Source organism: Equus asinus, chromosome 17 (assembly GCF_041296235.1).
Source record: "Equus asinus isolate D_3611 breed Donkey chromosome 17, EquAss-T2T_v2, whole genome shotgun sequence".
NCBI lineage: Eukaryota > Metazoa > Chordata > Mammalia > Perissodactyla > Equidae > Equus > Equus asinus.
Window position 1 is genome coordinate 42936440 of NC_091806.1, and position 27978 is coordinate 42964417.

The window sequence follows — 27978 nt, forward strand, 5'->3', positions numbered from 1 at the left end:
TTCAGGCCTGCCTCCCTGCAGAGGCCTCGAGCAGTCCCACCTGGGAGATCTAGCTCTTCTCTGAGGTGTGGTCCTCAGAGAGCCGCCTCTGCTGCTTTCTGCTTCCCTTGTGTCCAAAAGCTGCCCAAGGGCCAGGGCTAGGGGAAGTGAGGTGTGGAGAAAAGTCCAGGAGCTGGTGGGGTGAGCGGCTAGAGTGCAGTTGGGCAGAGAGGGCTGGAGACTGGGCTGAGTGGTGGCCACATGGGTTCTCTTCTTTGCTGCGTGACCTCGGGCAGGCCACTCCCCTGTCCAGGGCCTTGCCACCCCACCCTTAAAACTACTAAAGTCAACTCTGCCTGTCTCTTTTATCCACTGCAGAGGAAACGGGTCGGGGAGGAGATTCTTATGGACGAGGGAAATGACACCAGGGCAGTTTCTGGAAATGTGCTTGGTGGCAGAGCCAGGGGGTGATGGGGGTCCTAAGTCCACTTCAGAGCTTCACTTTCACTGTCAAGTGGATGACTTCTCATCCTGGGGTCAGCTACAGAGTGGGGCTCCCCCTAGTCCCTGGAATAACAGGGACCTGATTCCTGGAAGAGCCTGAAGCTGTCAACCCCAGCAAAGAGCATTGTTTAGTTTAGCTGTGGCTCTGGCTTTTTACAGGTGAGGCAACTAAGGCTGAGAGAAGGAAAGTTACTAAACGTCACACAGCTAGTTAATGTCAGGGCTGATTTGGAACCCAAATCTCCTGCTCTCCGTACATGGTGCTAAATTACACTTGGGGCAAGAACATGGCCAGCTGGAAAAAGACCCCTAGTCAGCAGTAGCCGCAGGGGCTGGGGCAGGGTGGAGATACGAAGGAAGTCTGTGGTGATTTGGCCCCCACCCCCCAGGGCCACTGCCTTGCTGACCCGCTCAGAAAGGCAGAGCCAGCCACACAGACTGCCAGATCTGGAAGGCAGTTGGGAGCTCATCGAATCCTACCCCTTCATTTTCTAGATGAGAAAATAGGAAGCAGAGACAAAAGCGACTTTGCCAAGGCTTCACTGTAAACTAGTCAGAGTCAGAATGGACTCAGATCTCCAGATCGGGGAGTTCCCTCTCAGCAGCTTTGTAAACAGGCCATGTTTGGGACAGGAGGGCAAAGGCTGTACACGCAACTTGTCCCAGTCCTCACATGTGACAGCGTCCCCTTGGGCCCCCCTCCCCTCAGGTCCTGGGCCCTTCCACAGCAGCAGCCCACCTCTTCTCTTCTCCCCACCCAAGGTAAAGGCAGTGAAATAAGGGGATTCCAAGGACCTCAGCAGTCCCGTCCCAGCTCTTCCACTCATCACAGGAACCTTCCAGTATCTGACAGATAATCAGCTTTGTTTAAAGACTAGGGTGACAAGGGCTCATAACCTCACAAGGTGGCCCATTCTAATACTGGACATCTCTAACAGTTAAAAAGTGATTTCTTTGTTCTGAGCTAAAATGAGTTTCCCTAACTCCCGTCTGTGATTGTGGTCCTCTGTGGCTGCACAACCCAAGTCTAATCCGTCTGTCCCAGGTCAGCCCTCCGGTTACATGAAGACAGCGCTCAGGTGCCCTGGTCTCCAGGGACCTTAACCTGGACAGACTGCCAGTGAGTCTGATAAGCTAATCTGCACTGCTGTCAAAAGTCAGAGGGGTGGGTGGGAAGCATTTATCTACTGAGAGGCTGCACTTGGGGGCCAAACTGGGTGGGCTGGGGAGAGATTCCCTGAGGATCAGCAGGGCTCAGGACAGTAAGTCCTACAAGACCCCATTCCATAACCCCTGGCAGAGGAGTTTAGGGTTTGAGGTCAGGTACAGACGCCACCCTCCAAAGCATCCTGTCAACAACGACCAGGTAGACCCAGGGGAGGTTTCGGGCATTGCTTCCCTGGTCTTGAGGAGGAGTTTGCTCTCCCTCACTCTCTTTACTTCACTAAACTCAGTCAATAACTCTTCATAAATAATTTATTGTCTTTAGGATCCTAAGTGCTGAAGACAAAAGGCCTAAACTGGCCCTCAGAGCAGTACAATTCTCAGACTAGAGCATTTTAGAAAGTTCCGTTCTTTTCTTAGTGTTTTAAGTTGAAAAAAACATTCCACTGTAAAGGGGAAAAGGACAGGACAAACCCGGAAGAAGACTCAGGGAATGTGGGGCCCTCATTCCCCAGGACTGGAATGTCAGAAGCAGAGGAGGGAGTGAGAGGAGCCCCTGCGAGAGGCACTCCTCCCACGGCTGCATATGGAAGGCTCACTGGCTGCTCTTCCTGAAGAAGTACCGAAACGGGAAGAGCGAGCTGCAGGAAGGAGAGCAGAGCAGGCTGAGACTCTAGACGTCCCTTCCCCTCTCCCAGTCCCATTAAGGCTCCATTAGCTAGGGCACTTTGGCTCTGGGGAACCACTGAGTGGAAACTCAAGTCTGGAACAGTGCTGGAGAAGGTACCCAAATTAGATCACACTCAAGAGGAGGAATGGAGAAGGAGAATTGCAACGGGATGGCTGAGCTCTAGACAGATAAAGAGATTTGTTGACTGTCCTCTGCCAAAAGCACTCTGAAGACAGCCTAGATTCAGAGGGGAGAATGGAAGCATTTTGGTAACAAATCATCTGAATGACCCAAGTACAATAAGACAAGCCTCTGTCTGAGCAGCACTTATGGAGCCAGGCCCGACGCTGGGAACATCGGGGTGGGCTGGGCGGTGCGAAAACGAACAAGACACAGTCTTCACTAAACTCACAGTTAGGGCCCTTGTGCTCAATCTCATCCCCATCATCTGTCCTGGACAAAGAGAGATTATGCAGTGTTCTGCTTTATTCTCTATTCTAGAGTCCCTGAGAGACTCAGCGAGGCACACTCTGGAGCTAGATCTCTCCGAGTCTCAGTTTGCTGGCAGGAGAGAAGTCTGTCCTACCTTAGAAACCCAAAGAAGCCACTGGTTCCCAGCTCTGTGGGTCCTTCAGGTGGAGGTGGATTGTTCTGCGGCACTGGTGGGACAATCTGCCCTGCTACGCTATCTCCACACTTAGAATCTGCAAGGAGAACACTCAGGCAGGGAAGAGGTGTTAGTCCGTGGGCTACTTTCATGTGAGCAGGAGGCAGGACCCCTGGCCTGAGCCAAGGGCAGCCTCACCCCAGGATTTGTTTGAAGCCAGGTGATCTGTTTGTTCTGACCTTCCCAATTTCATCTCGGCTCAGTAAGATGCTATTCTGTCCTTGGAGTATTTTCAAAGTGAGGCCCCTGAGATTTTTATACTGCTCAAGTCCCAGCCGCCCACCACGGCTGGTGTGTCTTCACATGGAATGACAGCTTGCTGAAGAACGCACATGCTCACAGCCCTGCATCTGCGACAACTGCAGTCCACACTGTACCCTCACGCTGGGTGAAAGATCAGCACGTTGGAAGGGCAACCTCGACACGCATTTCCAGCCCTGCCGAGCACTGACTGCGCCTTCAATACTAACACTAACGCCCAGAAGGGAAGAAGGAAGACGGCTTCCCAGAGATCGTTCTCCAGCAAGACAGAAAAGTGAAACACATCCCTCCCGACTTTTCTGTAAAACTTATCACCCCACAGGAAAATGTTCTGAAACAGTGGAAGCATCTGTTTCACTATCAGCAGCATAGGAAGGACGTGCATCGCCTCCCTTCACTCCTCTTGGGGGCCAGGGGGCTTCTGTTACTCGAGGGCAGGCCCCCAGACCAGAGGATGGCCAACAGGCACCTCCATGGGAGCAGGGCGCCTCACCTGCTGAGCATGCGCAGACTCAGAGCTCTGTGCTTCTCTGCTCATAGAGAACTAAAGGCGACAGGACGATCATTAAAGGAGAATAAATATGAACTTCCCAGAACCTACCCTGGTCCTGGACATTGGTGATATCAAACGCTGGAGTCTCCTGCCATTCCTGCTGGGTTTTTCTTTCCCTGTTCTGATAAAAAGAGGACCAAGGAAAGTTTTTTTTTTAAATTTTTTTAAATTTTTATTTATTTATTTATTTATTTTTATTGAGTTAATGATAGGTTACAATCTTGTGTGATTTCAGTTGTACATTAATGTTTGTCATTCGTGTTGTAGGTGCACCATTTCCCAAGAAAAGTTTTAAACTTTACTCCTACACGGCTTGGTGGTCTGAATGCTATTTCCTGGTGAACTGATTTCATATCAGTGCTAGGGCCTGGCTTCTGACCGCCCAGGCAGAGTCTATATTTCCTTCTACAGGACTGTCCTTTTTCCATTCCAGCTTCCTAATCACTGCCTCCTCTAAAATCATAAGATTTAAGAGCTGAGAACAAAACAAGCTAGGTTTAATTTACCATTTCATGTTACTGAGTGCCAACTATTAGTAAGGACAGAATATTGAGCTTTCAGAAATCAGGAGAACCTTAACTTTACCTCGGAGAAATGTATAACCTAGTGGTAAACTAAGTATTATAAGACAGTGTGATAAGACTACCCCACAAGTGGTTGCTGAGGAGGACGTAAATAGAGTGGGTGGCAGTCAGTCAAGGAAGACTTCAAAGGCGAAGTGCTATTTGAAGGTGGCCTTGCTGGATGAGTGGGGTTTCGTCATAACAGGGGCGAGGAGATGGTCAGAGAGCAGGGCATTCCAGACAGGGACTTGATGTACAAAGGCACAGTGCCATTAATGAGTCAATATGATCAGCATGGCTAGAGTTGGGGCAGTGGACAAATAACTATGGCATAAGCAGCCAGCACACCACAACGCAATCTTGTTATTTCTCCCTGTGCTGCCCCTTTATAGAATTTCCTTTGTACTTTGAAGGGGACGTCCTACAACCAGGTTCCAAGCCCACAACATTGCCAGTGGACAACCTGATAGTCAGAAACATGGTTCATATATTTTCTTTGGAAATCTCTGCCACGTGGACACTGCTCTCCCCCAGGCAGAACCCAAAGGCCTGACTACCCAGCAGTGCTGGAGAGTTCCTTGAGATATTTTGCTGGTGAAGAATTCCATAGCAAGGGGCTGCAGACTGTCAAGGTGGGTCTGGGAGGCAGAGGCATGGCAAGCCCCTAAGAAAGTTAGGACGTAGCCCCATCCTAAGCATAAGCTGATATTTCTGAGATAAGCTTCTCCACAAGCCCTCAAATGCCAGACTATCTAGGTAGCTACCTAAGTCATATTCCTGTAAATGTGAAAGGGAACTCTGGGGAGGAAGACCATCTCTCACCTCTTCTGGACAGGATGGAGATGGAATTTAGAGGGCCCAGTTCTGATTTCTAGCTTGAGAGAATGATTCTTACAAATTTAATGAAACTATGGTTTGGGGCTTAAATCCTGCTGCATTGAATGCATCTATTAGGGTCGGTAGTGGGGACCAGAAGGGCAAAGACCCTAGGGCAGAAGTAAAGCCTACCTCTGAACCACGGAGACTCCACTCACAAGACAGTCTAGCTTTGTGCTCTCCTGAAATCTTGAGAGAGGTCTTCTCAGGCAAATGTCAGAGGTCAGGAAAAACATTACAGCCTGAAATAAGACTGATGTCCATCTAGGGGACATAATACCCTGAAAACCTGATGCAAGGTTGTCCTCTGTACGTTCAGGGCCGGATCTGCATAGAAGTGCAGTTCAAGCAGAGGCGGCAAAAAAAAGCTATGCGCATGGCAGTCTGTTTCACTTCTGGACCATTCGTCTGTTCTCTCCCATTTTTTATCTTCCAAAGTCTGGATCTCTAGGTCTGGGACCTGAAGTAACAAAAGGAATGGGTCTGCCCTTCCTTCTCATTCTCTCCAAACACCTCTTATGAAACAGAGACCTTATTCAGATACGTGCTGTACTCTTCTGAGCTTTCCCCGCACGGGCTCCCAATGTGTTCAGACGTGCACAATCCACACTTACTGTGATCCTGCACCCTAACCTTCCCCAAAGGGGAGAGGAAATATTAAGCATTGGACCATAGGAGCAAATTCAATTCTTCCAGCTCAAGTGAGCTATACTGAGAGTCACTGTGATCATTTCAATTTAGGAGAAATCCTCTCTCCGGGAACAGGGTCTACAATGGAGACCGTCTTTGGGCTTTGAGTCAAAATCAATAAACATGTTCTTTTCAGGTTTTTTTTGCTCAGAGTGTTTTCTAAACCCAGTATCAGGTTGGAAAGGTAATTATGTTGAGTAAGAAACTGTGGGTACTGTTCTTAAGGGAGATGATGTGTCAGACTAAGAATAGGAAGGTACGAAGGGTAGAGAGTGAGGGAAATGTTCCTTTAATAGTAATTATCTCGGTTGTATAAAGCGTCTTTGTTCTCCAGAGCTCCACGCACTCCTCTTGTACTTTCTCATTTCTTCTTCTTGCCTCTCTGAAGGATGGGAGTATAGAAGAGGGCAACCAACTGCCTAAAATCACTCTGTGGGCCAGCTGGCAACGGCACAACAGGGCCCTAGACCCTGCCCTTGCCCACAGAGGCAGAGGCGTGAGTCCCTGAGGATTCACTCTCCTCCCAGAGAAACAGTAAGCTCCTGGAAAGAAACCAGGCTTTACACGTTTGGGTGCCCTCAGCACCTAACACAATGCCTGTGACCAGGAGACAGAATAATCATTTAGAAATGACAATCACTTCACTTGTCTACTTAAAAATGTTTGAGGGAATTCCTGTCATCTTGGACATTGCCTTAAGGCCTTTCGTGATCCAGCCTGTGCTGACCTCTCCAGTAACACTTCCCAGCCCTGTGCTCTAAGCTCCAGGAGCACTGGCACTTTGCAGTCACCAAAAGCACTGCCCTCTTTCCTCCTGGCTTGAGTTCTCTGAGCTACCCTGGGAACCCTCCCTCACATCCACCTGATCTGGGCGAGGTTCTCCTTTGTACCCTGCGCTTCCTTTATTCTGCACACAGCACATCCATCAGCAATTTTACACTGCCTAGCTTTACACTGTTGGCGTTTTCAGAGGACAGCATGATATCGCCAGCACTTGGCACATGGTAGACACTCAATGAAAGTTCGTTGAATGCACGCAGACGTAAATGTTGGCTTGATACCTGTTCATGTTATGGGTCCTGGGAAGGTGAGGGAGGTGAGTTGTGAGCATCTGGATACTTAAGGTCAGAGCTACTTTGGAGAAATAGAAGAGAAGTAGGAAAAAGGCACAAATAACAGCTATTTCAAGAGGGGAGGGGAAAAAGGGCACTATTTTAGACACTACTGTGGAAAAGAAGCCTCGAAATGGATGAGTAGCAGATATATGAATATCTATATGGAGAAGAGACTTCACAGATGAAATCAAACACTATTGGGGCCAGCCCATCGCTGCTCTAAATGAAGTTTTCTCTCACCAGCGTCCTGTACTGATACAGGCCTAGCTCGTCTGTAAAAACCAGATGTTCCCAGACTCAGACCCCAGAGCACATGAAGGCAAAACGGTTTCTAAAGAGAAAGTTCTAGGGCCGGCCCAGTGGCGCAGTGGTTAAGTTCACACGTTCGCCTTCGGCGGCCCGGGGTTCGCTGGTTCGGATCCCGGGTGCAGACATGGCACCGCTTGGCAAGCCATGCCGTGGCAGGCGTCCCACATATAAAGTAGAGGAAGATGGGCACGGATGTGAGCTCAGGGCCAGTCTTCCTCAGCAAAAAGAGGAGGATTGGTGGCAGAAATTAGCTCAGGGCTAATCTTCCTCAAAAAAAAAAAAGAGAGAGAGAGAACAAATGAGAGAAAATTCTATACTGACTCCCACTTCAATTCAACAGACCTATTTTCTTATCTCAACTGCCGAGTACAAGAAGTAGCTTTTTGGGGCTGCCCTACTGGCACAGCGGTTAAGTTCACACGTTCCACTTCGGCAGCTCGGGGTTCGCCCGTTTGGATCCCAGGTGCAGACACGGCACTGCTTGGCAAGCCATGCTGTGGTAGGCGTCCCACATATAAAGTAGAGGAAGATGGGCACGGATGTGAGCTCAGGGCCAGCCTTCCTCAGCAAAAAGAGGAGGATTGGCAGCAGCTGTTAGCTCAAAAAAAAAAAAAAGAAGTAGCTTTTTAAGCTGAGAAGAGAAGACCTTTTAACAAGAGAATTCATTGATGTGTGTATTACACAGGCACTTTGGGGACAGTTGTGGCAAAGGTGGAATGGGTGAATGCTGTTCTGCAGACAGTGAAACCTGAGAATGAGTTCAGTCAATTCAGTCTGTACTTAGGACCAAGATGTGCTGGTAACAGGAATCCTGACTTGCAACAGAGCGGGAACAGCCAAGAGCCTCGAAGCCTCTATTTTGGTGCTTACCCTTCTGGTTTCCATAGGGGGCTTCTTTTTGCTGGAGTCTTGGCTGGAAGTCCCCATCTTGGCCCTGTGGTAGGAGGAAAAAATCCCAGGAAATGTTATTGGCAGCAGCAACATCACCACATTCAAGCAAACATGGCCCAAATGAATATTTCAGCAGGTTGGCTATTTTTATACCACTCCTGGCATGCAGAATAAGTCTGTAGCCAAATTCTCTTTGGGTGCTGCTTTAGTTCACGGTAGAATCCCAATTTGAGACATTTAGGAATCTAGGGGCTGAGAAAGGGAGAATACGACTTACAGCAGGTATCAGATTTTGAAATTCTTCACTACGTATCACGACCCAGAGGAAGGAAAGATGTGAGGCCTCGTCTCCATGGAAAATTCAGTCAAATGGAACCAAGCCAAGTTTCACAGCTCCAAGTACCCTCACATTCCACCTGGTTAGGAAAGGCGTTTCCTCCCTCTTCCGTGACACGTGCAATCAGAAAGTGTAGGGGTCAGCTCCCCCGTGGTCTACCCTCGCCGCTCCTGGATGTCTCAGGACCCACACAGTCCCAGGAAAAGAGCAGCTGCTATCTGTGAACCTGGGCTGAAAGCACGTTGGGCTGGGAGCAAACCACACCCTGGATTATTCCAGCAGCCCTCTCTGGGTGCTAACGAGAATCACTGAGTTGTCTTACTGACTCATTCTGTCTCTGACAGAGAATCAAAAGAAGAAAATAAGTAGCCTCCACAATAGCAACTTCAAAATGTTAGGGATGTGCTCAATACTCCCCTAATATTGCAGCAGCTCACTCAATAATTGATACATACACTCTCGCAGACATTTACATTTTAGCCTGGACTACCCCTTAAGGTAGAGTTCCAAAAGCTTACTGCACACTAGGTAAAATAGAATTATATTTTATTTGTTCTCAAGCTCTTGAGGGTTTCTCTAGATTCTTGTATAATATTCTGGGACTTGAGTCTTGTGCCTTCTGACTGTGTTTTCTGGTAGTACGACCACAGTAAGTACTCACTGAATAAGGGTTGGATTCAATTGTATAGATCTGATCACATTGCCTCTCAGCCTTCACCTTGATGAGCAGAAGAATCCTGCCTTGCTGAGGAGGGGACTGTGTTCAGGTTACATGACAAATACCAACTTGCTTCCTTCCCTTAGTCCACCCACTGGACGAGGCAGGTACCAATAAAGCCCCGAGAGAGAAAATGACTTGCCCAAGGACGAGATCAACCAGCAGCAAGAGCTGGCAAAGCCAACTGGGGTGCAGGATTTAGGCTCTCTCCCAACACCACTGACCTGTCCAGTCCTGGCCTGCCGGGGGAGCTGGGCACTTCCACGCGTTTTCGTTTCCTCATCATGGCTCCTGCTGCTTTCCTCTCAGGAAGGACCTGCAGAAAGAACCAGATTCCTGTGACTCCCCCTCTTCCAGAGTTGCTCACAGTTCATGAGGGCACAGTGAACACAACTCCCCTTAAACTCATCTGTAAATTGCCAAAGGTAACTTTTAACACCAGCTTTGCAGGTAAGGCTAGACCATTCTGTTAGAGATAGGCTCAGAAATCTAGCCAAGGGGAAAACGACGGTCTCAAGTAGACAATTCTGACTGGCCCTGGGCAGCAACCAAGGGGCAAAGTAAGAGGAAGAGATGAGAAAAGGACTTTTTGGACAACAAGAGGCAATAAAGGCAATTTTCATTTTGTACAGAAAAGGCAAACTTACCAACCCAAGAGGACAGTCGTTTACTGGTTTCCCTACAATAGGAAATTTGAATGTCATTATGGACCAAGGCTGTTTCACCTGGCTTTCTGGCTACCATCTACTTCTCAGAACTGGGCCTCAACCTGTGTATGCCCTTCTCCCTTCTGCCTGGTACCACTTTTCCTAGAAATACAGTGTCTTCAAACTCTCTTCCTCCCCTATTTTAGAACTATTGTCATCTACAATCTGAAAAGGGTTTGATTTGCACTGTAGTCTAAAGATATGCCACTTAAAAGGGGAGGATCCCTCAGGGCTGGCTCGGTGGCACAGCGGTTAAGTTCATGCATTCTGCTTCAGCGGCCCAGGGTTCGCTGGTTCACATCCTGGGTGTGGACCTACATACCACTTGTCAAGCCATGCTGTGGCAGGCATCCCACATAAAATAGAGGAAGATGGGCACAGATGTTAGTTCAGGGCCAGTCTTCTTCAGCAAAAAGAGGAGGACTGGCAGCAGATCTTACCTCAGGGCTAATCTTCCTCAAAAAAAAAAGAGAAAAGAAAAAAAGAGGGAGGACCCTACTACAAAAGAAAAAAAGTGGAACTTCCGGCATGTGTGACAAGTGAATTGGGGAGATATTTTGACACAAGGCCTTTGCACCCTTTTAAAAATTAAACTGGCAGGTGTCTACTTGTCCCTCTATGAGTAAAAATAGTGATGGTCCTCAGATATTAAAAATTGGGAGATTGAGGGATGCCCTTAAGACACGACTAAGGTGAAAGTCATTGAATACTCTAAGAGGAAGGAAGTATTTCTATAACAGGTCTCTTTCATTGTGTGATTATTCAGTGTCAGACTTTGTGCTTTCCATCTACCAATACTTATAAATTTAAGCCTTTTAACAACTGAGTGAGATAGGTACTATTATTACTTTCCACCATTTCACAAAGGAGGCACAGAAAGATTAAGCAGGAATTAATCTAAGGTCACACAGCTATTAAGTGGCAAAGTCACCAGGATTTGAACCAGGCAGTCTGGCTTGGCGCTTGCTCCTGACCTCTGCACTGTTCAGTGTGGGGGCCCAGGCTGGCGGACCATCTTGCCATACTCAGCTTGCATTGCTAACTCTTGAACATTCAATCTTCCCCTTTTTCTTCTCCACATCCAAACTTCCATCATTCTACTTACCAGGCGACAAGTCTTCATGAATCCATTTCATCTCCACATACAGAGTGAAAACAAATGGATAGGGGACCAAGACAATTTCCCCATGTTTGAATTTCAGGTGGGCCACTCTCTCCCATCTGCTTTTATCTGGGAAAAGGTGCTAAGGAGTGAGGAAAGAAGTCAGTACAAGTCCCCAAGGACTATTTTAGGCATAAGACCCTTTCTTCTTTTCCTGACCTACCCTCCAAACTGCCTACGGGTTTGCTGCTTCCATTTGAATCTACGAGGTGAGCTGTAGCTCATTTCCATTTGGAAATGAAAGGATACAAGGAAATACAACGAAGTGTTCTGTAGCAAATGGCTGCAAATTGTCCAAGTTTCCTAAGACCACACGAATAGAATCCTGGAAAAAATATTTGAAGTGACTTTAATACTGTCTAGTCTCAGCCAACCTTTCCATTTATACTTGTCACTGCTTTTCACATACCCTACATACTAGTAAAGCTGAACGATTTGCTGTTCCCTGAAATGACTTCTGTTTCTCCATTTCTATGCTCTCGCACAGCCTGCTCCCTCTGCCTGAAATGCCCTTTCCACCCATCAGCATATGTCCAAATCCTACCTATCCTGTAAGGTACAGTTCAAAAGCCGTCTCCTCCAGAAGGTTTTCCCTGATTCCCCAAGTTGTAAGGAACTGTTAGTCTCAAACTTCACAGCAGTTAGCCTCGGGTCTTTACTACATTCCATGCACACGTTTTATTCTCCTTACTGAGAAATCTCCTTGAGGTAGAATATATACCTGATTTATTTTAGCATCCCTTCGATAGTGTCCACCAGAGAGGACGCATAACAGGTCCTCAATAACATATATTGAATAATGAATACTACTGGTACTTATTGACAAATAGTTATTTTGCTTTTGCATAAGTCAAATCTTTTATTCTACTATTAAAATCTTGATTAGTCTCTAATTAACCTATGCCTATTAGTATACAGTAATGAAACAATTTGGGATCATAAAAAGACTACTAGATCTCTATGGGGGGAAAAACCCTGAATTTCAGCCTTAGCTTTGTCATTTTTCTCTCTCTAAGCCTTATTTTCCTAATATTTAGGCTCACAGAAGGCAGCAACTGTGTCTTACTTATCTTTGTATTCCCTGTACTAGCACAGTATCTAGCTCGTAATTTTAATAGCTAATATTTATTGAGTAACCACTATAGCTAGTGTTACTGGTTTTATACACATTAATTTAATACTTACAAAACCCCTATGAGCCAGCCCTGGTGGTCTAGTGGTAAGATTCAGCGCTCTCACAACCGCAACCCAGGTTTGTTTCCCAGTCAGAGAACCACACTACCAGTCTGTCGACTGCCATATTGTCATGGCTGCGTGTTGCTGTGATGCTGAAAACTATGCTGCCAGTATTTCAAATTCCAGCAGGGTCACCCATAGTGGACAGGTTTCAGAGGAGTTTCTGGACTAAGACAGACTAGGAAGACAGACCTGGCCACCCACTTCTGAGAAAACCGGCCATGAAAACCCAGGGAACAGCAGCAGAGCATCGTCTGATACAGCACCTGAAGGTAAGAGGATGACACAAAAAGACCGGGCAGGGTTCACCTGGCTGTACACAGGGTCACTAGGAGTCGGAATCCACTCAATGGCACTAACAACAAAAAACCCTATGAGATAGACACTTCCATTATCCCCATTTTACAGATGAGGAAACTGAGACAAAAAGAAGTAAAAAAAACTTATTCAAGATTACACAGCTAGTAATAGTGGAGCCAAGATATGAACCCAGGCAGTGGGGTTCCAGAGTTCACCCTCGTAACCATTCAGCTATACTGCCTATCAGTACGTGTTTTCTAGATGAATGAAAGAGGATGATAACATCTGCCTCAAAAATAATGAGAGTAGGAGAAAGACAAGGTATAAAAAGTGCTTTGAAAACTTTAATATGATTATAAATGTATACAAATGCTCTCTAGCTATCATTCATTGAGCTACTGTGCGCCAGGTGTTGAACACATCTATTTCTAATCCTTACCACAATCTTGAAAACAGGTCTTATTTATCAACCTCAATGACAGGTGAGGAAACAGACTCAGAGAAGGTAGGCAAGTTGCCCAAAGTCGCACTGTGAAGGCAGAACCAGAATTCAAATCTAGGTCTGACTGCCTCTAAAGTCTATGCTCTCTGCACTTTACTATGGTGCCTTGAGCTTTTCTCTGCCCAAATTAACTGATACAAAGTGAAACAAATTCTGCTCTACTCATAATTAAAATAAGCAGAAAATTGTCATGGTCCTATATTAAAATAATTATTATTTCTGATGTCTCCAAGGTCCTGCAAGATCCTAATGTATCTTTTAACACTTACCTAAAGAGCCACAGGTACCTTTCAGGCTATGACTCAAATTTTTGGTTTCATAGTTTGGGTTTATGTATTTTAATTGTATTTGAATTCTTTGAAATATGGCAGCATATATCTTCATAAATCACAATAGTCATAAATCACCGAGTTGTAAAGTTAGAAGAGAATCAACTAGTTTAAAATTCTCATTTTACAAACGAGGCAATTAAGACCCAGAGAGATAAATGATTTGCCTAGGGTCACATAGCAAATTAATGGCTCAGCCAGGACTGGAATCCAGGGCTAGCCCCCAGAATTCTAACTCCTTGCCCAATGCTTTCACCAATTTACAAAGCTGTCCACCTGCTCAGTCTTCTTGTCGGAGGACCGAAAGCTAGAGGAGGTGGGTAGAAAAGGGTTGAAAATGAAGCGGGACTAAAGCAACTGCAAATGTTTCCAATTAGAATGCAGACACAGCAGCCTTGTCTGTGTATTTACAGTTGAGTTTCCTGAACGTCAAGTACCAGGCAGTGGTTGGGATGGTGAGGTTTCCCAGAGCCCTGGAAGGCGGCAGGGTTTCCCAGAGCCTTGGAAGGCAGCAGTCCTCCGGAAGCTTTCTCTATGCCAGCTGCCACAAAAGAGAGCTGCTCATGGCTGGCAACTCTGGTGGAAACAAAATAACTCTCAGCCTCAAAGGTGCTGACACTTCAAGTAAGAGAACTAAGAAAGGATACAGGCTTTAATTTCCCTGGAAAAACAGTAGTTTCTTTGCAGAGGAAATGCGGCAGGGAGAAGCCGAGTAATCAAGTGGAGGTTGTGACTCAGTTTCTAGGAAATAATTAAAACCTGAATATGGATACATCCTCTGCTTAAAGAATAACTTTCCCAGACGATGTCTGCTTCCTACCTCCAGCTCCTGGACGATGACTTCCTTATCTTGTATCTCTTCCCCTCTAGAAGGTAAACAGACAAGAGATAAGTAAGCCAAAAAGGAAAGCTCTGGAGACAGCAGACTCTACTGTCAGTAGAGCAAAAATGACACTTCCACTGAGCTAAAGAACGCGACTAGGGGGCCGGCCCCGTGGCAGAGTGGTTGAGTTCAGCACTCCGCTTCAGCGGCCCAGGGTTTCGCCGGTTCGAATCCTGGGCTCGGACATGGCACTGCTCATCACGCCACGCTGAGGTGGCGTCCCACGTACCACAAGTAGAAGGACCAACAACTAAAACATATACAACTAGGTACTGGGGGGCTTTGGGGAGAAAAAGGAAAAATAAAACCTTTATAAAAAAGAAGAATGTGAGTAAATAACACTTGCACGTGCTGACCCAGTGCTCGTGGGAGAAGCGATCACCCAGGCGGTGTGGTCGGAGAGTCAGTACAAGGCCCTACCAAACTATCTTCTCCGTTGATCTCCCAAGACCTGCAATTCCCACTGTGAAAGTTAATAGTTTGTCAGACCAGTTGTACTCCAAAGTAGTCTGTGGACCCCTAGGGGTCCTCCAGACCCTTGCAAGGGGACTCCAAGGGCAAAACTATTTTCATAATAATATCAAGATGTTTGTCTTTTTCATTGTGTTAACATTTGTAACCATTAGGGCAAAAGCAATGGTGGGCAAAATTCCTGGTGCCTTAGCACAAATCTAGCCATTTGCACTAACCTGTGCTAGCAGTTGTAGTAATCTCTACAACTGCACAGGAAAAAAATCCAGTTTCCTTTACCATCCTAGAGGAAGCAGTAGAAAACTAATAATTTTATAAAATCTCAACCCTTGAATATATGTCTTTTTAATATATCATGTGATAAAATGGGAAGTATGCATAAAGCACTTCTGCATACGAAAATATGATGGTTGTCTTGAGAAAAAGTACTTGCATGAATGTTTAAGCTGCAAACTGAACTAGCAGCTCTTTTCACGGAATGGTATTTTACCTGAACCATCAGTTGATTGTTATTCAGACCTGGGAATGTGACATTTTCTCAACAATGAACAGTGAGCTTATCACTTCAAGGAAAACAACTGACAGTATTTATTGTCAATGATAAATTTTGGAATTTCAAGCAAAAACCTCAATTTTGGAAACTTCTAACCACCACTGTGAGGTTGACAGCTTCCAAATAGTTCAACATTTTTCTGGTAAGATTCGTAGGTAGTGATATTAGTAAATATGGCTTTTTGATCTTGTTTAATGAAATGTGTCAACATTCGGGACAATCTGCGTAAGTCAGTGGACCAATATTTTCCAAATGACCAATGAAATGTTATCATGTTACAAAATCATCCTAGGTAAACGAGTCATTCAAAGAACAAGCTAGACCAATGGTTTTTAATGTAGCAGAGTTCAAAAAGTTCGCTGATGTAATTTCAGATGTCAGATTGCAACTAACCTTTAAAAAACTACCACGTTCAAAAAAAACCAAAAAACAAAACAACTACCACTTGTCAAGTTTTGATGAGAGTCAAAGAAGAATATGACCTGAGAAGAATATGACCACAATGACCTGAGAAGGCTATTGATATATTCCTGCCTTTCCCAACTCCAAATCCACGTGAGGCTGGATTTTTTTCATATAACTCAATCAAAAAGAAACTCACAACAGACCGAATGCAGAAGCAGATATGATAATCTAGCAGTCTTCTATTAAGCCAAACATTAAGGGGATTTGCAGAAACTTAAAACGATGCCAATCTTCTCATTAATTTTTTTGTTTTGGAAAATGTAGTTATTTTTAATAAAAATGTGTTAACGCTTAATGGATATATTATTACTTTTAAATTAATATATTTTAAAATTGTGGCAAATTATATATAACCTAAAATTTGTCATTTTAATCATTTTTAGGATGCAATTCAGCGATATTAATTACATTCATAATCATAGTGTGCAACCATCACCACCATCTATTTCCAAAGCTTATCTCCCGAGACACAAACACTGTGCTCATTAAGCAATAACTCCCCATTCCCTCCTCCAACCCAGGTCCTAGTGACCTCTAATCTGCTTTCTGTCTCTATGAATTTTCCTGTTCTAATGTTCATACAAGTAGAATCATACAAAATTTATCCTTTTACTGGATTATTTCACTTAGCATAATATTTTCAAGGTTCATCCATGTTGTACATGTAACAGAACTTCATTCCTTTTGCAATTTCCTTTTATGGCTAAATAATATTACATTGTGTATATGTTTATACCACACATATAACCACATTTTGTCTACCCATTCCCCTATTGATGGGCACTTGGGTTGTTTCTACCTTCTGGCTATTGTGAATAATGCTGCCATGCACAGTGTTGTATAAGCAAGTTTGAGGCCCTGTTTTCAGTTCTTTTGGACATATACTTAGGAAGGAAATTGCTGGGTCATATGCTAATTCTATGTTTAACTTTTTGAGGAACTGCCAAACTGTTTTCCATAGCGGCTGTATCATTTTATACTTCCACCAGCAATGGATGAGGGGTCCAATTTCTCCACATCCTTGCCAACATCTGTTATTTTCTGTTTTTATTATAGCCATCCTAGTAGGGTTGTGAAGTGGGGTATCTCATTGTGGTTTTGATTTGCATTTCCCTAGTGACTAATGATATTGAGCCTCTTTTCATGTGCTTACTGGCCACTTGTTTATCTTCTTTGGAGAAATGTCTACTCAAGTCCTTTGTCCATTTTTTAATTGGGTTGTTTATCTTTTTGTTGTTGAATTGTAGTTCTTTATATATTCTGGATATTAAACTCTTATCAGATATATGATTTGCAAATATTTTCTTCCATTTGTGGGTTTCCTTTTCACTCTGTTGATAGTGTCCTTTGATGCACAATTTAAAAAATTTAATGAAGTCCAACTTATCTAATTTATTTTGTTGACTGTGCTTTTGGTGTCTTCTCAGAACCATTTGTTAAAGAGACTATTCTTTCCCCATTGAATGGTCTTGGCATTCTAGTTGAAAATAAATTGGCCATAGATGTAAGGGTTTATTTCTGGGCTCTCAATTCTATTCAATTGGTCTATGTCTGTCCTGATGCCAGCACCACACTTTCTGATTACTTGTAGCTTTGTAGTAACTTTTTAAATTGGGAAGTGAGTCCTCCAACTTTGTTCTTTTTCAAGATTGTTTTGGCAATTCAGGGTCCCCTGAAGTTCCATATAAATTTTAGGATAAGTTTGTCCATTTTTGTAAAAAATGCCTTCAGGATTTTGATAGGGATTGCATTAAATCTGTAGATCGCTTTGAGTACTGTTGCCATCTTAAGGATACTAAGTCTTTCAAAACGTGAACACAGGACGTCTATTTATTTAGGTCTTCTTTACTTTCTTTTTCTTTTCTTTTTTTTTTTTTTTTTGGAGAAAGATTGGCCCTGAGCTGACATCTATTACCAATCTTCCTCTTTTTTTTTTTCTGTGAGGAAGACTGGCCCTGAGCTAACATGTATTGCCAATCTTCCCCTTTTTGCTTAGGAAGATTGTTGCTGAGCTAACATCTGTGCCAATCTTCCTCTATTTTATGTGGGATGCTGCCATAGAGTGGCTTGATGAGTGCTGCTAGGTCTGCGCTCAGGATCTGAACCCGCAAACACCAGGCCACCAAAGCAGAGCAGAGTGGAGCGAACTCAACCACTACACCCCTCTTTTTAATTTTTTTGGCTTGAGGAATATTGTCACTAACATCTGTGCTAATATCCCTGTTTTGTATGTGGGATGCCACCACAGCATGGCTTGATGAGTGGTGTGTAGGTCCATGCCTGGCATCTGAACCCATGAACCCTGGGCCACAGAAGCCGAGTGCTTGAACTTAACGACTATGCCACCAGGCTTTCAATTTCTTTCAGCAATTTTTTGCAGGTTTCAGTGTGCAAGTCTTGCACCTCCTTGGTTAAATTTATCGCTAAGCACTCTTTTCTTTTGGATGCTATTGTAAATCGAATTTTTCTTTTCAGATTGTTTGTTGCCAATGTATACAAATACAACTGATTTTTGCATGTTGATTTTGTATCCTGCAACTTTGCTGAATTCATTGATCAGCCCTAACAGTTCTTTTGCAGATTCTTTAGGGTTTTCTACATATAAGATCATGTCATCTGCAAATAGAGATAGTTTCACTTCCTCTCCATTTGTATGCGTTTTATTTCTTTTTCTTGATTAATTGCTCTGGCTAAAACTCCAGTACTATGTTGGACAGAAGTGGTGAAAGTGAGCATCCTTGTCTCCTTCCTGATCTTAAGGGAAAAGTTTTAAGTTCTTCACCGTTAAGTATGATGTTAGCTGTGGGTTTTTCATATCTTGCCTTTATCATGTAGAAGAAGTTCTCCTCTATTCTTAATTTACTGAGTGTTTTTACCATGAAAGGGTGCTGGATTTGGTCAAATGCTTTTTCTGCATCGAGATGAACACGTGTCTTTTTTTCCCTTCATACTATTAATGTCATGTATTTTATTGATTGATTTTTATATACTGTACCATCCTTGCATTTCTGGGGTAAATCCCAGCAATGTGAACAATGCCAATCTTCTCATTATTATTATATTTTTTTAAGATTTTTTTATTTTTCCTTTTTCTCCCCAAAGACCCCCAGTACATAGTTGTGTATTCTTCATTGTGGGTCCTTCTAGTTGTGGCATGTGGGACGCTGCCTCAGCGTGGTTTGATGAGCAGTGTCATGCCCGCGCCCAGGATTCAAACCAACGAAACACTGGGCCGCCTGCAGTGGAGCACGCGAACTTAACCACTTGGCCAAGGGGCCAGCCCCATCATTATTTTTTTTAAAGATATTTTAATAAAATATGTTATTTGTTAACATTTAATGATATATTATTTTTAAATCAATGTGTGTTATTTTAATTTTTCTGTTTTGATTTTTGTATGATAAATATTGACAGGTATAACACAATCAATCAAAAACTCTTTGGGATCCTCAATAATTTTAAGAGTACAAAGGGGTCCTGAGATAAAAAATTTTGAGAACCACTGCTCCAAAGGTATGCCACCACTAACTTAGAAACTTACATGAATAATAATACACAGAATATAAAATACCTGGGAAAGAGAGTCCTACAAGGTTCTACTTCAGCCATCCCTTCAGAGAAGGGATGACCTGCGGGAATGCACGAACCTGTGTTTGCAAAGGCTACACTCCTGGTTTAAAAATTACCTTATGCTGTTGCCATATCTGATTTTGAATTTATACACATTGGGTCCTGCATGAAGAAACCTCGTCTCTGGAAACGGGTAGGTGAAGGGTTTTAAACTCATTGCTTCCAAACGATAGCCTAAATAAAGTAGAAATATTACAGAATTATTAAAAACCTAAAGATGGCTCCTTGCGTATGGGAAAAAGAGGCTGCCCCACCTGCAGCATCTCTTCAGGAGTAAAATGTTTAACACTCAGGACCACTGCCTATGTCCCAGGATCAGTTCTGATATGAACCACCCGGACTATTCTCCTACCTGCATGTGGAGAACCCATGGTGTTTTGGGATGATTGCTATACTTGAAGTCAAAAGACCTGAGTTCAAGTTTTGTCATTTACATTATGACCTTGTGCAAATCACTTTTCTTCCATGAGACTAATGATACTAACATCTGATGACTCACAGGGTTTTTTTTGTTGTTAGGATTAAATCTATCCCCCAAATATCTCTTGAATCTATTCTCCTCCTTTGACCCCCCCCCTTTCTCTGGAACCTAGGCCAAAGTAAAGAGGGCCAAAGTCAAATAATGAAACAATCTAAAGGATGCACCAATAAGTGGCACAATTAGGAAGACCTCCACTATTAATTTTAGGTGAAGTTAAGGACTGAGCACACCTCCCTGCCACAACCAATGCAGCAAATAAGGGTGTGCACTGTTTCCCAGTGGTGCCAAGGAATGCCTTATCTTCCTACCTCTCAACCACTCTCCCTCTTGACTACATGTGAGACTGCTCTGGCCACAAGAGTGCCTACTATCCCTCTAGCACTTACTAGTTTTACTTTTCCTATTTCAGAATCTCTGCCCACTTAAGGTCCTCTCTGTGGGAAACTCAGGAAAGGGGAAAGATGGAAAAAGAAGGATGGCATGTCTCTTCTCCTCCAAAAGGGAATTTGGTACACACCAGAATCAAGCACATTGTGATTTTCTCTGTCACTAGGACTTTTCCATGCCTCTTTTTATTTGTAGAAATAATAAATCCTGCGCTTTCTGTCTCTTCATATGAAAGTTTAAATAAGAAATAAAGACAGTAAGAGTTCCAGTGTTCCTGAGGATCAAAGCTACCTATACACAATGCAAGGTCTTGATTTCAGAGGCAGCTGAGATGGGATAGACAGAACAGGCACAAAGTAAGAATAACTTAGGTTTGAGTCTCAGCTCCAACGTCCCTACTTAGTTTCTCTGGGTCTTGGTTTTCTTATTTGCACAATAATTTGTACAACAACAACTTTTTGTCATGCCCTATTCTAAGAGCCTTATATATATTACCTCACTTAACCCTCACAACAAGCCTATGAGATAAGTAGTCTAAATCTGACAGATGCAGAAACTGAGGCACTGAGATAAAGTAATCTTCCCATAGGTATGAATACTGGAGTTGGGCTTCAAACGCAGGCAGTATAAATCCAGACTTGATGCTCTTAACCACTTAGCCACTCTGCTTCCTGCTTATTAGGAAGAAAAAAACAAGATAATGAATATAAAATCATTTCATAAGTACTAAAATATTATACACATATAAAGGACTACTTTCATTAGTCTTTCCTCCATTTTACCCTGATACCATTTCTAATCAGCAGGGAAAACTCTTGTATGGTGGAGTCAAAAATCTATGTGCCCAAAGAATGGAATTTCCCACAATTTCCCAAGTTCAGCTCTGGGTCTGCCAGGAAAGAGCTATCCCAGTGTCTGATCTCGGCTGCCTGGGATTAGAATGACAGGAGGTTGGAGCCAGAGCTGATGAGACTATTTAGACTAGAACTGCAGTCAAAAGTGAAAAGAAAGAGTCGGTGCCAACTGCAAAGTTACCAGAGGGGAAATACTGTTCATATCCTGAGAAAAGACTTGCCGATTCTCCATGCCCGAGGCATAGCAGGAACCCAGGCTAGATCTGATGTGTTTTTGGTGCTAGATGACTTCTCTAAGTAGCAGGGAGCCCACCTGGTGAGACTTAGGTTGCTGCCACAAAAATTTAGCTTTCAGTTATTCAGAGGGTTTTTCTAAAATGCAATCACTTCTCTCCACAGACTGAGGGCTGGGAGCATCAGGGCAAAGGAAATGAAAGACATTTGTTGGAAATGACGATCCAGAGAAGAAACTTCATCTGCTGCACCACAGCTGGCTGTCTGAAAGAAGTGAAAACAGTCCTCTTCTTGCTGGGGCCTGTTCTTGTTAATTGCTGGCTGCCCGTTTCAGAAACAAACATCACACACTAATTACCTCATTTGAAAATAAGGATTAGACAGCATAATCCAAAACAACCACATAGTAGTGGTTCAAAGATTTCACAAGGTTATTTTCCAACACGAGTACTGCAGTCATGGTGACACTATGTCCTAGTAACTATTATTATGTTGATGGGATCTGGCAGATGAAGGGTCAGACTTTAACCCATTTTCAGGTGATCACAAAACATGATGGCTTTAAAACAAAAGAAGAAAAATTATAGGCAACATGGAATAGTAGGAAAGACATAAGATTTGGAATTGGAGGACCAAGGAGTTGATCCTAGCTCTGCCTCTTATTAATCATTAGACCCTGACCAAGTCACTTAGTCTCTTCACTTCTCAGTTTCTACATATACAAATGGGGATCCCCCCTACCCCTGGAATTGTTGTGCGGATTAAATGAGATAATGCTGTAAATATCACTTCATAAACTCTAGAGGATTATATAAACATTAGCTGTTTTGACAGATTTGAAGAGTTTCTCTTAATGCTTCAGTAGAAAAACAAATTCAGGAGAGGAAAACTGATTAGTTTTAATCTCAGTGCAAAATCCGACAAATCCCAATCAAGAATCTTTCCTTGAAAATTCCCCATAATTAGATTTAAATGACACATAGGCACTGATGTTAGAAAAAGAAAGTTTTCAAGGTTTTAGTAATTTGTTTTGCATACAGAAACATCTGAGTCGGTGCACAGAACCTGAAGAAGCGCTGAATGCTGTATGAAGATAATGATACATATTCACTATTGAGGTGGAAGGAGATGATAACAAGGAAGTACTGTCACTAAACATCTCTGGTGATATTGACGGGAAAATCCTCTACAGTGTTAAAGAATAAAAGAGCTTTCATAAGCATTTGTTCAAAATAGACTTACTGAGCAGATCTAACATGACAGGCTCTACAACCACTAATGAGTATGGGTAACATAATAGGGAAATCCCACTGAAGCTATGAATCCAACATCCAAGTTTTAGACCTGAGATTGAAGACAGATGACCAACTCTCCTTCCACTCTCAAAAGTCCTTGGCTGGTCTCAGAGGTCTGCCTGTTTTTGCTGAAGTAGATTCACTCTCTGAGAGTCTATATTTCCAACGAGAGATTCGTGGTCGTCTATAGCTGGAAGTGCTCTTCGGTTTAGAGAGGACAAGCAGGAAGTGACTTGACCAAAGAAGGAAATGACTTCCACAAGGTCATAAAACTCAGTGTGGAACCAGGTTTAGCTCCCCCAAGACTGTTGATTCCTTTGGCCCAGACATTTTCCATTAAAATACATCATCCAGTCAGTCATTTCACTAAACTGTAACCCTGGTCACTCTCATAACTCTGGATGACTCAAGGCAAAATCAATCTGAGTACAAAGGCATCAAACCAAAAAAGTAAGATATTTTGAGGAAAAGTTCTTAGAATCACGTCTTGGGGTGTAAAGGGTTACATTCACATTTGTCTTCAAGCTCTATTTTCAAACGGAACTATTCTCAGTTTCCTCATCTTGCAGGGTGATTAGGATGGTTATGAAATAATGCACGTACAATTGCTCATCATGGTGCTGTCCACAGAGATGACTCAATAAATAGCCTTTTTCAAAACAAAGCAACATGTTAAGATATGGGACATGAAGAGACTGATCTCAGACTACCCAGGATACTTTCACGCTTATTGATGCTATTCTCTTTCTCATTAGCTTTCTTCTTACTCTCTCTGGTAAGACACAATCTTTAAAATGCCTTTGGCATTTGTTCAGGAATAGATTTGCCCTTGGAACTATGTCAGATTTTGTCTTGATTGGGGCGGGGGTAGGTAGGGGAGGTAGGAAGATGCCCTGAAATGAAATCAAAAGGCCCCATGGACAACTCAATAGACAAAAAAGGTGTCTAAGTCAACCTCTTAAGTTATTCTCTGCACCTAAGTGCCTCTTCCACCCCCATCTTAACCATTCGAAAAGCTAATGGGAAAACCACCTTTGGTCAGTAGGTCGAGGAGTGTGCTTATTCTGGAAAAGCAACAGAATGGTATCTCATTGCACCACCCTGCCCACTAGCTGTGGTTTGTTACATCATCAACCTATTAGCAAACACACCACATTGAATGCACTGCAGCACTCGAAAAATCCTACCGACCCCTGGAACGCAAAAAGCATTTGGATGTAAAACTGTAGGCAATGAGGAACATTTTAGTTTTTGGTTATACCATTGGGTGAATTGCCCTGAAGCAGTACATCTAAGTGAGAAGATTAAAAATGAAAAAACAAAGGATCAATAGTTCCAGAAAGGCAAGTGGTGGACAGAATATCCTTAGCAAGAGAAAAAGGAACGAACATCTTTTACAACTTTGAGCTATAAACTCTGAGTCCTTGATGTACACATCTCGAGGGTCTGAGTGACACAAGACAGATACAGGAAAATGTGAAAAGAAAGCTTCTAAAATATACAGCTTTGTTCTTGGCATGAAACAATGGCAGACTCTGAAGAAATTAAATTAATAAGAAAACGAAATTACCTTTTATATAAAGGGAGCAAATTTCACACAGGAAATTTGAAATATTTTACTAACTTTAATCCGATTCTGGCGAGATATTGGGGAGACAGGAATTATATTCACTAGGTTTACCAAGATATACCTGACTTGAGGAGATCATCTAATTTGGCCAAGGTCACACATCTGCGGCAAGATTAAAACTCACATGTATTGCTAAAGGAAGATGGTCCAGTTGAACGAAGAGTGTCAAGAATGTAGCTACCTTATGATCTGGCCTCAACATTAGCCTCAATTCTTTATATTTTTACCACCTAAACTAGCTCTAAAATAACAGAATCAGGCATTATTGCTAAGAAACATAAAGCTTTATACTTTGAAAGATCATCAAACCATAGGGATCTGATGGTGAATAGGCCTTAGCAAAAAAAGAAAAATAATTCTCATATTTATAAAGCACTTTCAGTTTCTATAATGCTTTCCTATCCCTAACTCACAAGATCCAAAAACTTCTATGAAGTAGGCAGGGCAGATTCAGCTAACCTACACTCAATGCCAATTGCTCTCCTAATTTTTATATAATTTGATCCTCTCAATCTTGCATTCACTCAACAGTCATTCATTCAGCTCACAAATATTTGCATGCCTACTATGTCCCAGACATTAAATGCTGGAGATAAAATGAGGGAAGAATAGAACTTGGTCCCTGCCTGCAAAGAGCTTACAAATAATTTTCAATGTGATGACTGCTATGAAAAAGGATAAGGTGATATGGGAAGGGAATCCTAACCTAGAATGGAGGTCAGGGAAGTCATCTCTAAGTAAGTGACTCATATCTGAAGGATAAATGGCAAGTGGGTGTGGGGTCTGGGGTGGGTTTAGGAAACAGCAGATGCAAGAGACCTCAGGAGAGAGGATGGCACTTTCCAAACAGAGAAGTATATAACCTGGAACACAGTGGGCAAGGACAGTGCTATGAGATAAGACTACTGAGACAAGCAGTGAGTCAGTCAGCACACATTTGCAAGCCTACTATGCGTCGAGCAGTGTTCTGAGCACTGACAGAATGCATGATAAGAGAGATATGATTCCTTGTCTTTAAGGGATTACATTTCAGGAGGCGTGGAGAGCAATAATAAATGTATAAATAAATAAATGTAATTTGAAGTATTCTAAGTACTATGAAGAAAATAAAATAGGGTTTTGTAGTAGAGAGTGACTGGGAGGCTACTTAGCTAGTGTGGCCAGCAAAGACCTTTCAGAAAAGATCACAACTGAGTCAAGGCCTTAATGGAAAGTGAAAAAACCACGTAAAGTCAAGGAGAAAAGCACTCCAAGCAGACAAAACCAGCAAGCATCGATGACCTGTGATGGATAGAAAGGTCAGTGTGACTGGGACGTAGAGAATGAAGACAGAGTAGAGGGAGATGAAGTCAGAGAGACAGGCAGCAGCCAGATCAGGTAAGGCCTGTAGGTCATTGTGGAGAGTTCAGATTTTATGCTAACGGTTGTATAAAGAGGAGTGAAATGATTTGACTCATGCTTCAGAAATATCACTCCAGGGGCCAGCCCCGTGGCTGAGTGGTTAAGTGAGCACGCTCTGCTTTGGCAGCCCAGGGTTTCACAGGTTCGAATCCTGGGCGTGGACACCGCACCGCTCATCAGGCCATGCCAAGGCAGCATCCCATATACCACAACTAGAAGGACCCACAACTAAAATATATACAGCTATGTACTGGGGGGCTTGGGGGAGAAAAACGAAAAATAAAATCTTCAAAGAAAAAAAGAAATATCATTCCAGCTGCCGAAAGGAAGATGAACACTAAGAGGACAAGAGTAGAAGCAGGGAGATCAGTTAGGAATCTTTTGCAGGAGTCCGGGATAAAGATGCTGCTGATTTGGACTTTGGGATTTCAGTAATTAGTGAATAGATTATCGTTTTTTTTGGTGAGGAAGATTGGCCCTGAGCTAACATCTGTCATCAATCTTCCTCTTTCTTTTTCTCCCCAAAGCCCCAGCACATAGTTGTATATCCTAGTTGTACATCCTTCTAGTGCTATGCAGTACGCCACCTCAGCGGCGCTTGATGAGCGGTGTGTAGGTCTGCGCCCAGGATCCGAACCCCGGGCCACCACAGTGGAGCGCGGGAACTTAACCACTATGCCACCAGGCCAGCCCCAATTTGAGGTGTATTTTAGACTGCCAGACTGGATGTGGGAATCGAGAACGGCTCTCCGATTTCGGCCTTTGCTATTAGGTGGATAATGGGACATACCCTTTACCGAGATGGGGAAGGATTCCAGGGAAAGAGGTTTGTGAAGAAAAGCCAGTGGTTCTATTCTGGTTAAGTCTGAGAGGCCTGCTCGACACCCCAGCGGGTATGCAGAGGGGTCGGTGTCCTAGTGTGCAAGGGACGGAAATCCGGATGGAACACAAACTGGAGTCACCAGCATTCAGATAGTATCTGCTGCTCCTGGAACAGATGAGACGATCCAGGGAGAAAGTACAGGCGGAGAAGGGGAGAGGACCTCCCTCACAGGCCAGGTGACGGACCGTGGAGTCCACCCTACCAGCAACAGGCAGGCCGCGAAGGGCATCAGAGAGAAGGGGTGCGACCGCAAGGCTGGGAGCTAAAGAAAAAGCCTTTCGGTCGTCACGTGGGAAATGAGCCGGAAGAAGAGCAGACGGAAGAGGACCAGCGAGGAGACTCCTGCGGTTCCAGGCAGAAGCAGACAGACGCAGGGCGTTCAGTGGTCCAAGCGGAGACGAAGAGAAGCGGACTGGCTCGGGAGATGGCCAGCCACGATTTGGTGACTCGATGGGGTGCGGGAGGGGGACACCAAGGATGACGCCTAGCTGCTTGAACAACGAACTGTAGCGATAAAAGCGCCGCTTAAGCCGCTTTCCCGGAGGCGAGGACGGAAGCACGTGCTGCGCTCAGCGCAGCACGGCACCGAGGGCCGCGACTCCCCCGCTCACTTCCGGGTTCCACGAGGCACGCGAGAGCCGGAAACGCACTGACGTCACTAAAGCGTGCGCGACGGCACGCGTCCACGGAAGGGGTCGGCCCGTGGCGCTGCTCTGCCTGGCCGGGCCGGGCCGGGGCGAGGGGGGCGGGGTGACAGAAGGGCAGGAACGCCTTCGTCCCTGGGAGACGTTCTTGTAAAGAGGCCGCGGGCGGGGCGGGGCTCCCCCCGAAGCCCGACTTCCGCCCGAGGCCCCTGCGGCGGGAGACGCGCTTCTCGGCCCTGCGCCGGCCAAGGCCCACGGACGCCTGTGACCCGCGCCAACAGCCCCACGGGGCCGCGTGCCCTGGGGGCAGCCGCGGAGGTCGCGGCCGGGCCAGAACGCTCTCTCAGAAAATAAAGGCAACGAGGAGCCAACCTCCCGGGGCACCAGCCGCTGCGGGCCATTACCTCAGACCCAGGGACTCCCGGGCTCGGCCAGGCTGTCTCACACACTGACTGAGGGGTCTCCGCGCCTCCTAAAGGGGCCGCGGCCGGAGGCCCGACTGAGAACCGCTCTCTGAGGAGGGCGGGCGCAGGCCTCGCACGAAGCCGTGCTGGAGGAATCGCCTCGCTGCTCGCCGGCTCCTCGGCTCATGCAGCGTGCCCGCCAAGCCTTTTGCGCACGCGCTGCTGCGCTC

At 44.5% G+C, this 27978-nt stretch overlaps 1 protein-coding gene across 4 annotated transcripts; it reads right to left on the reverse strand.

Annotated features, from left to right (window-relative positions):
* Position 1: 1 nt before the first annotated feature.
* MAJIN (membrane anchored junction protein) lies at positions 2–27978 on the reverse strand. Of its 4 annotated transcripts, none has more exons than XM_070488132.1 (11): positions 27749–27978; positions 19592–19709; positions 14354–14399; positions 11416–11491; positions 11110–11235; positions 9945–9976; positions 9522–9613; positions 8222–8285; positions 3847–3919; positions 2904–3021; positions 2–137 (listed from the first exon to the last, which is right to left on the reverse strand). In XM_070488132.1, the coding sequence occupies exons 2-11, from the start codon at positions 19690–19692 to the stop codon at positions 50–52; spliced, it is 816 nt and encodes a 271-aa protein (XP_070344233.1). In that variant the 5' UTR covers positions 19693–19709; positions 27749–27978; the 3' UTR covers positions 2–49. The 4 variants fall into 4 exon arrangements, with proteins under 4 accessions (XP_070344233.1, XP_070344234.1, XP_014700382.1 ...); XM_014844896.3 differs by lacking the exon at positions 2–137 and adding an exon at positions 1942–2288; XM_070488133.1 differs by lacking the exon at positions 11416–11491 and having other exon boundaries at positions 11110–11248.

Bases quoted from the DNA above. Each gene is read 5' to 3' on its own strand.
- MAJIN (XM_070488132.1), bottom strand. From the start codon at position 19,692: ATGAGTTTAAAACCCTTCACCTACCCGTTTCCAGAGACGAGGTTTCTT. The intron at 11,492-14,353 runs GTAGGAAGCAGA...TATTTTTTCCAG, and splicing joins TCATCGTCCAGGAGCTGGAG to GATTCTATTCGTGTGGTCTT. The intron at 8,286-9,521 runs GTCAGTGGTGTT...CTCCTACCACAG, and splicing joins GGCAGGCCAGGACTGGACAG to GGCCAAGATGGGGACTTCCA.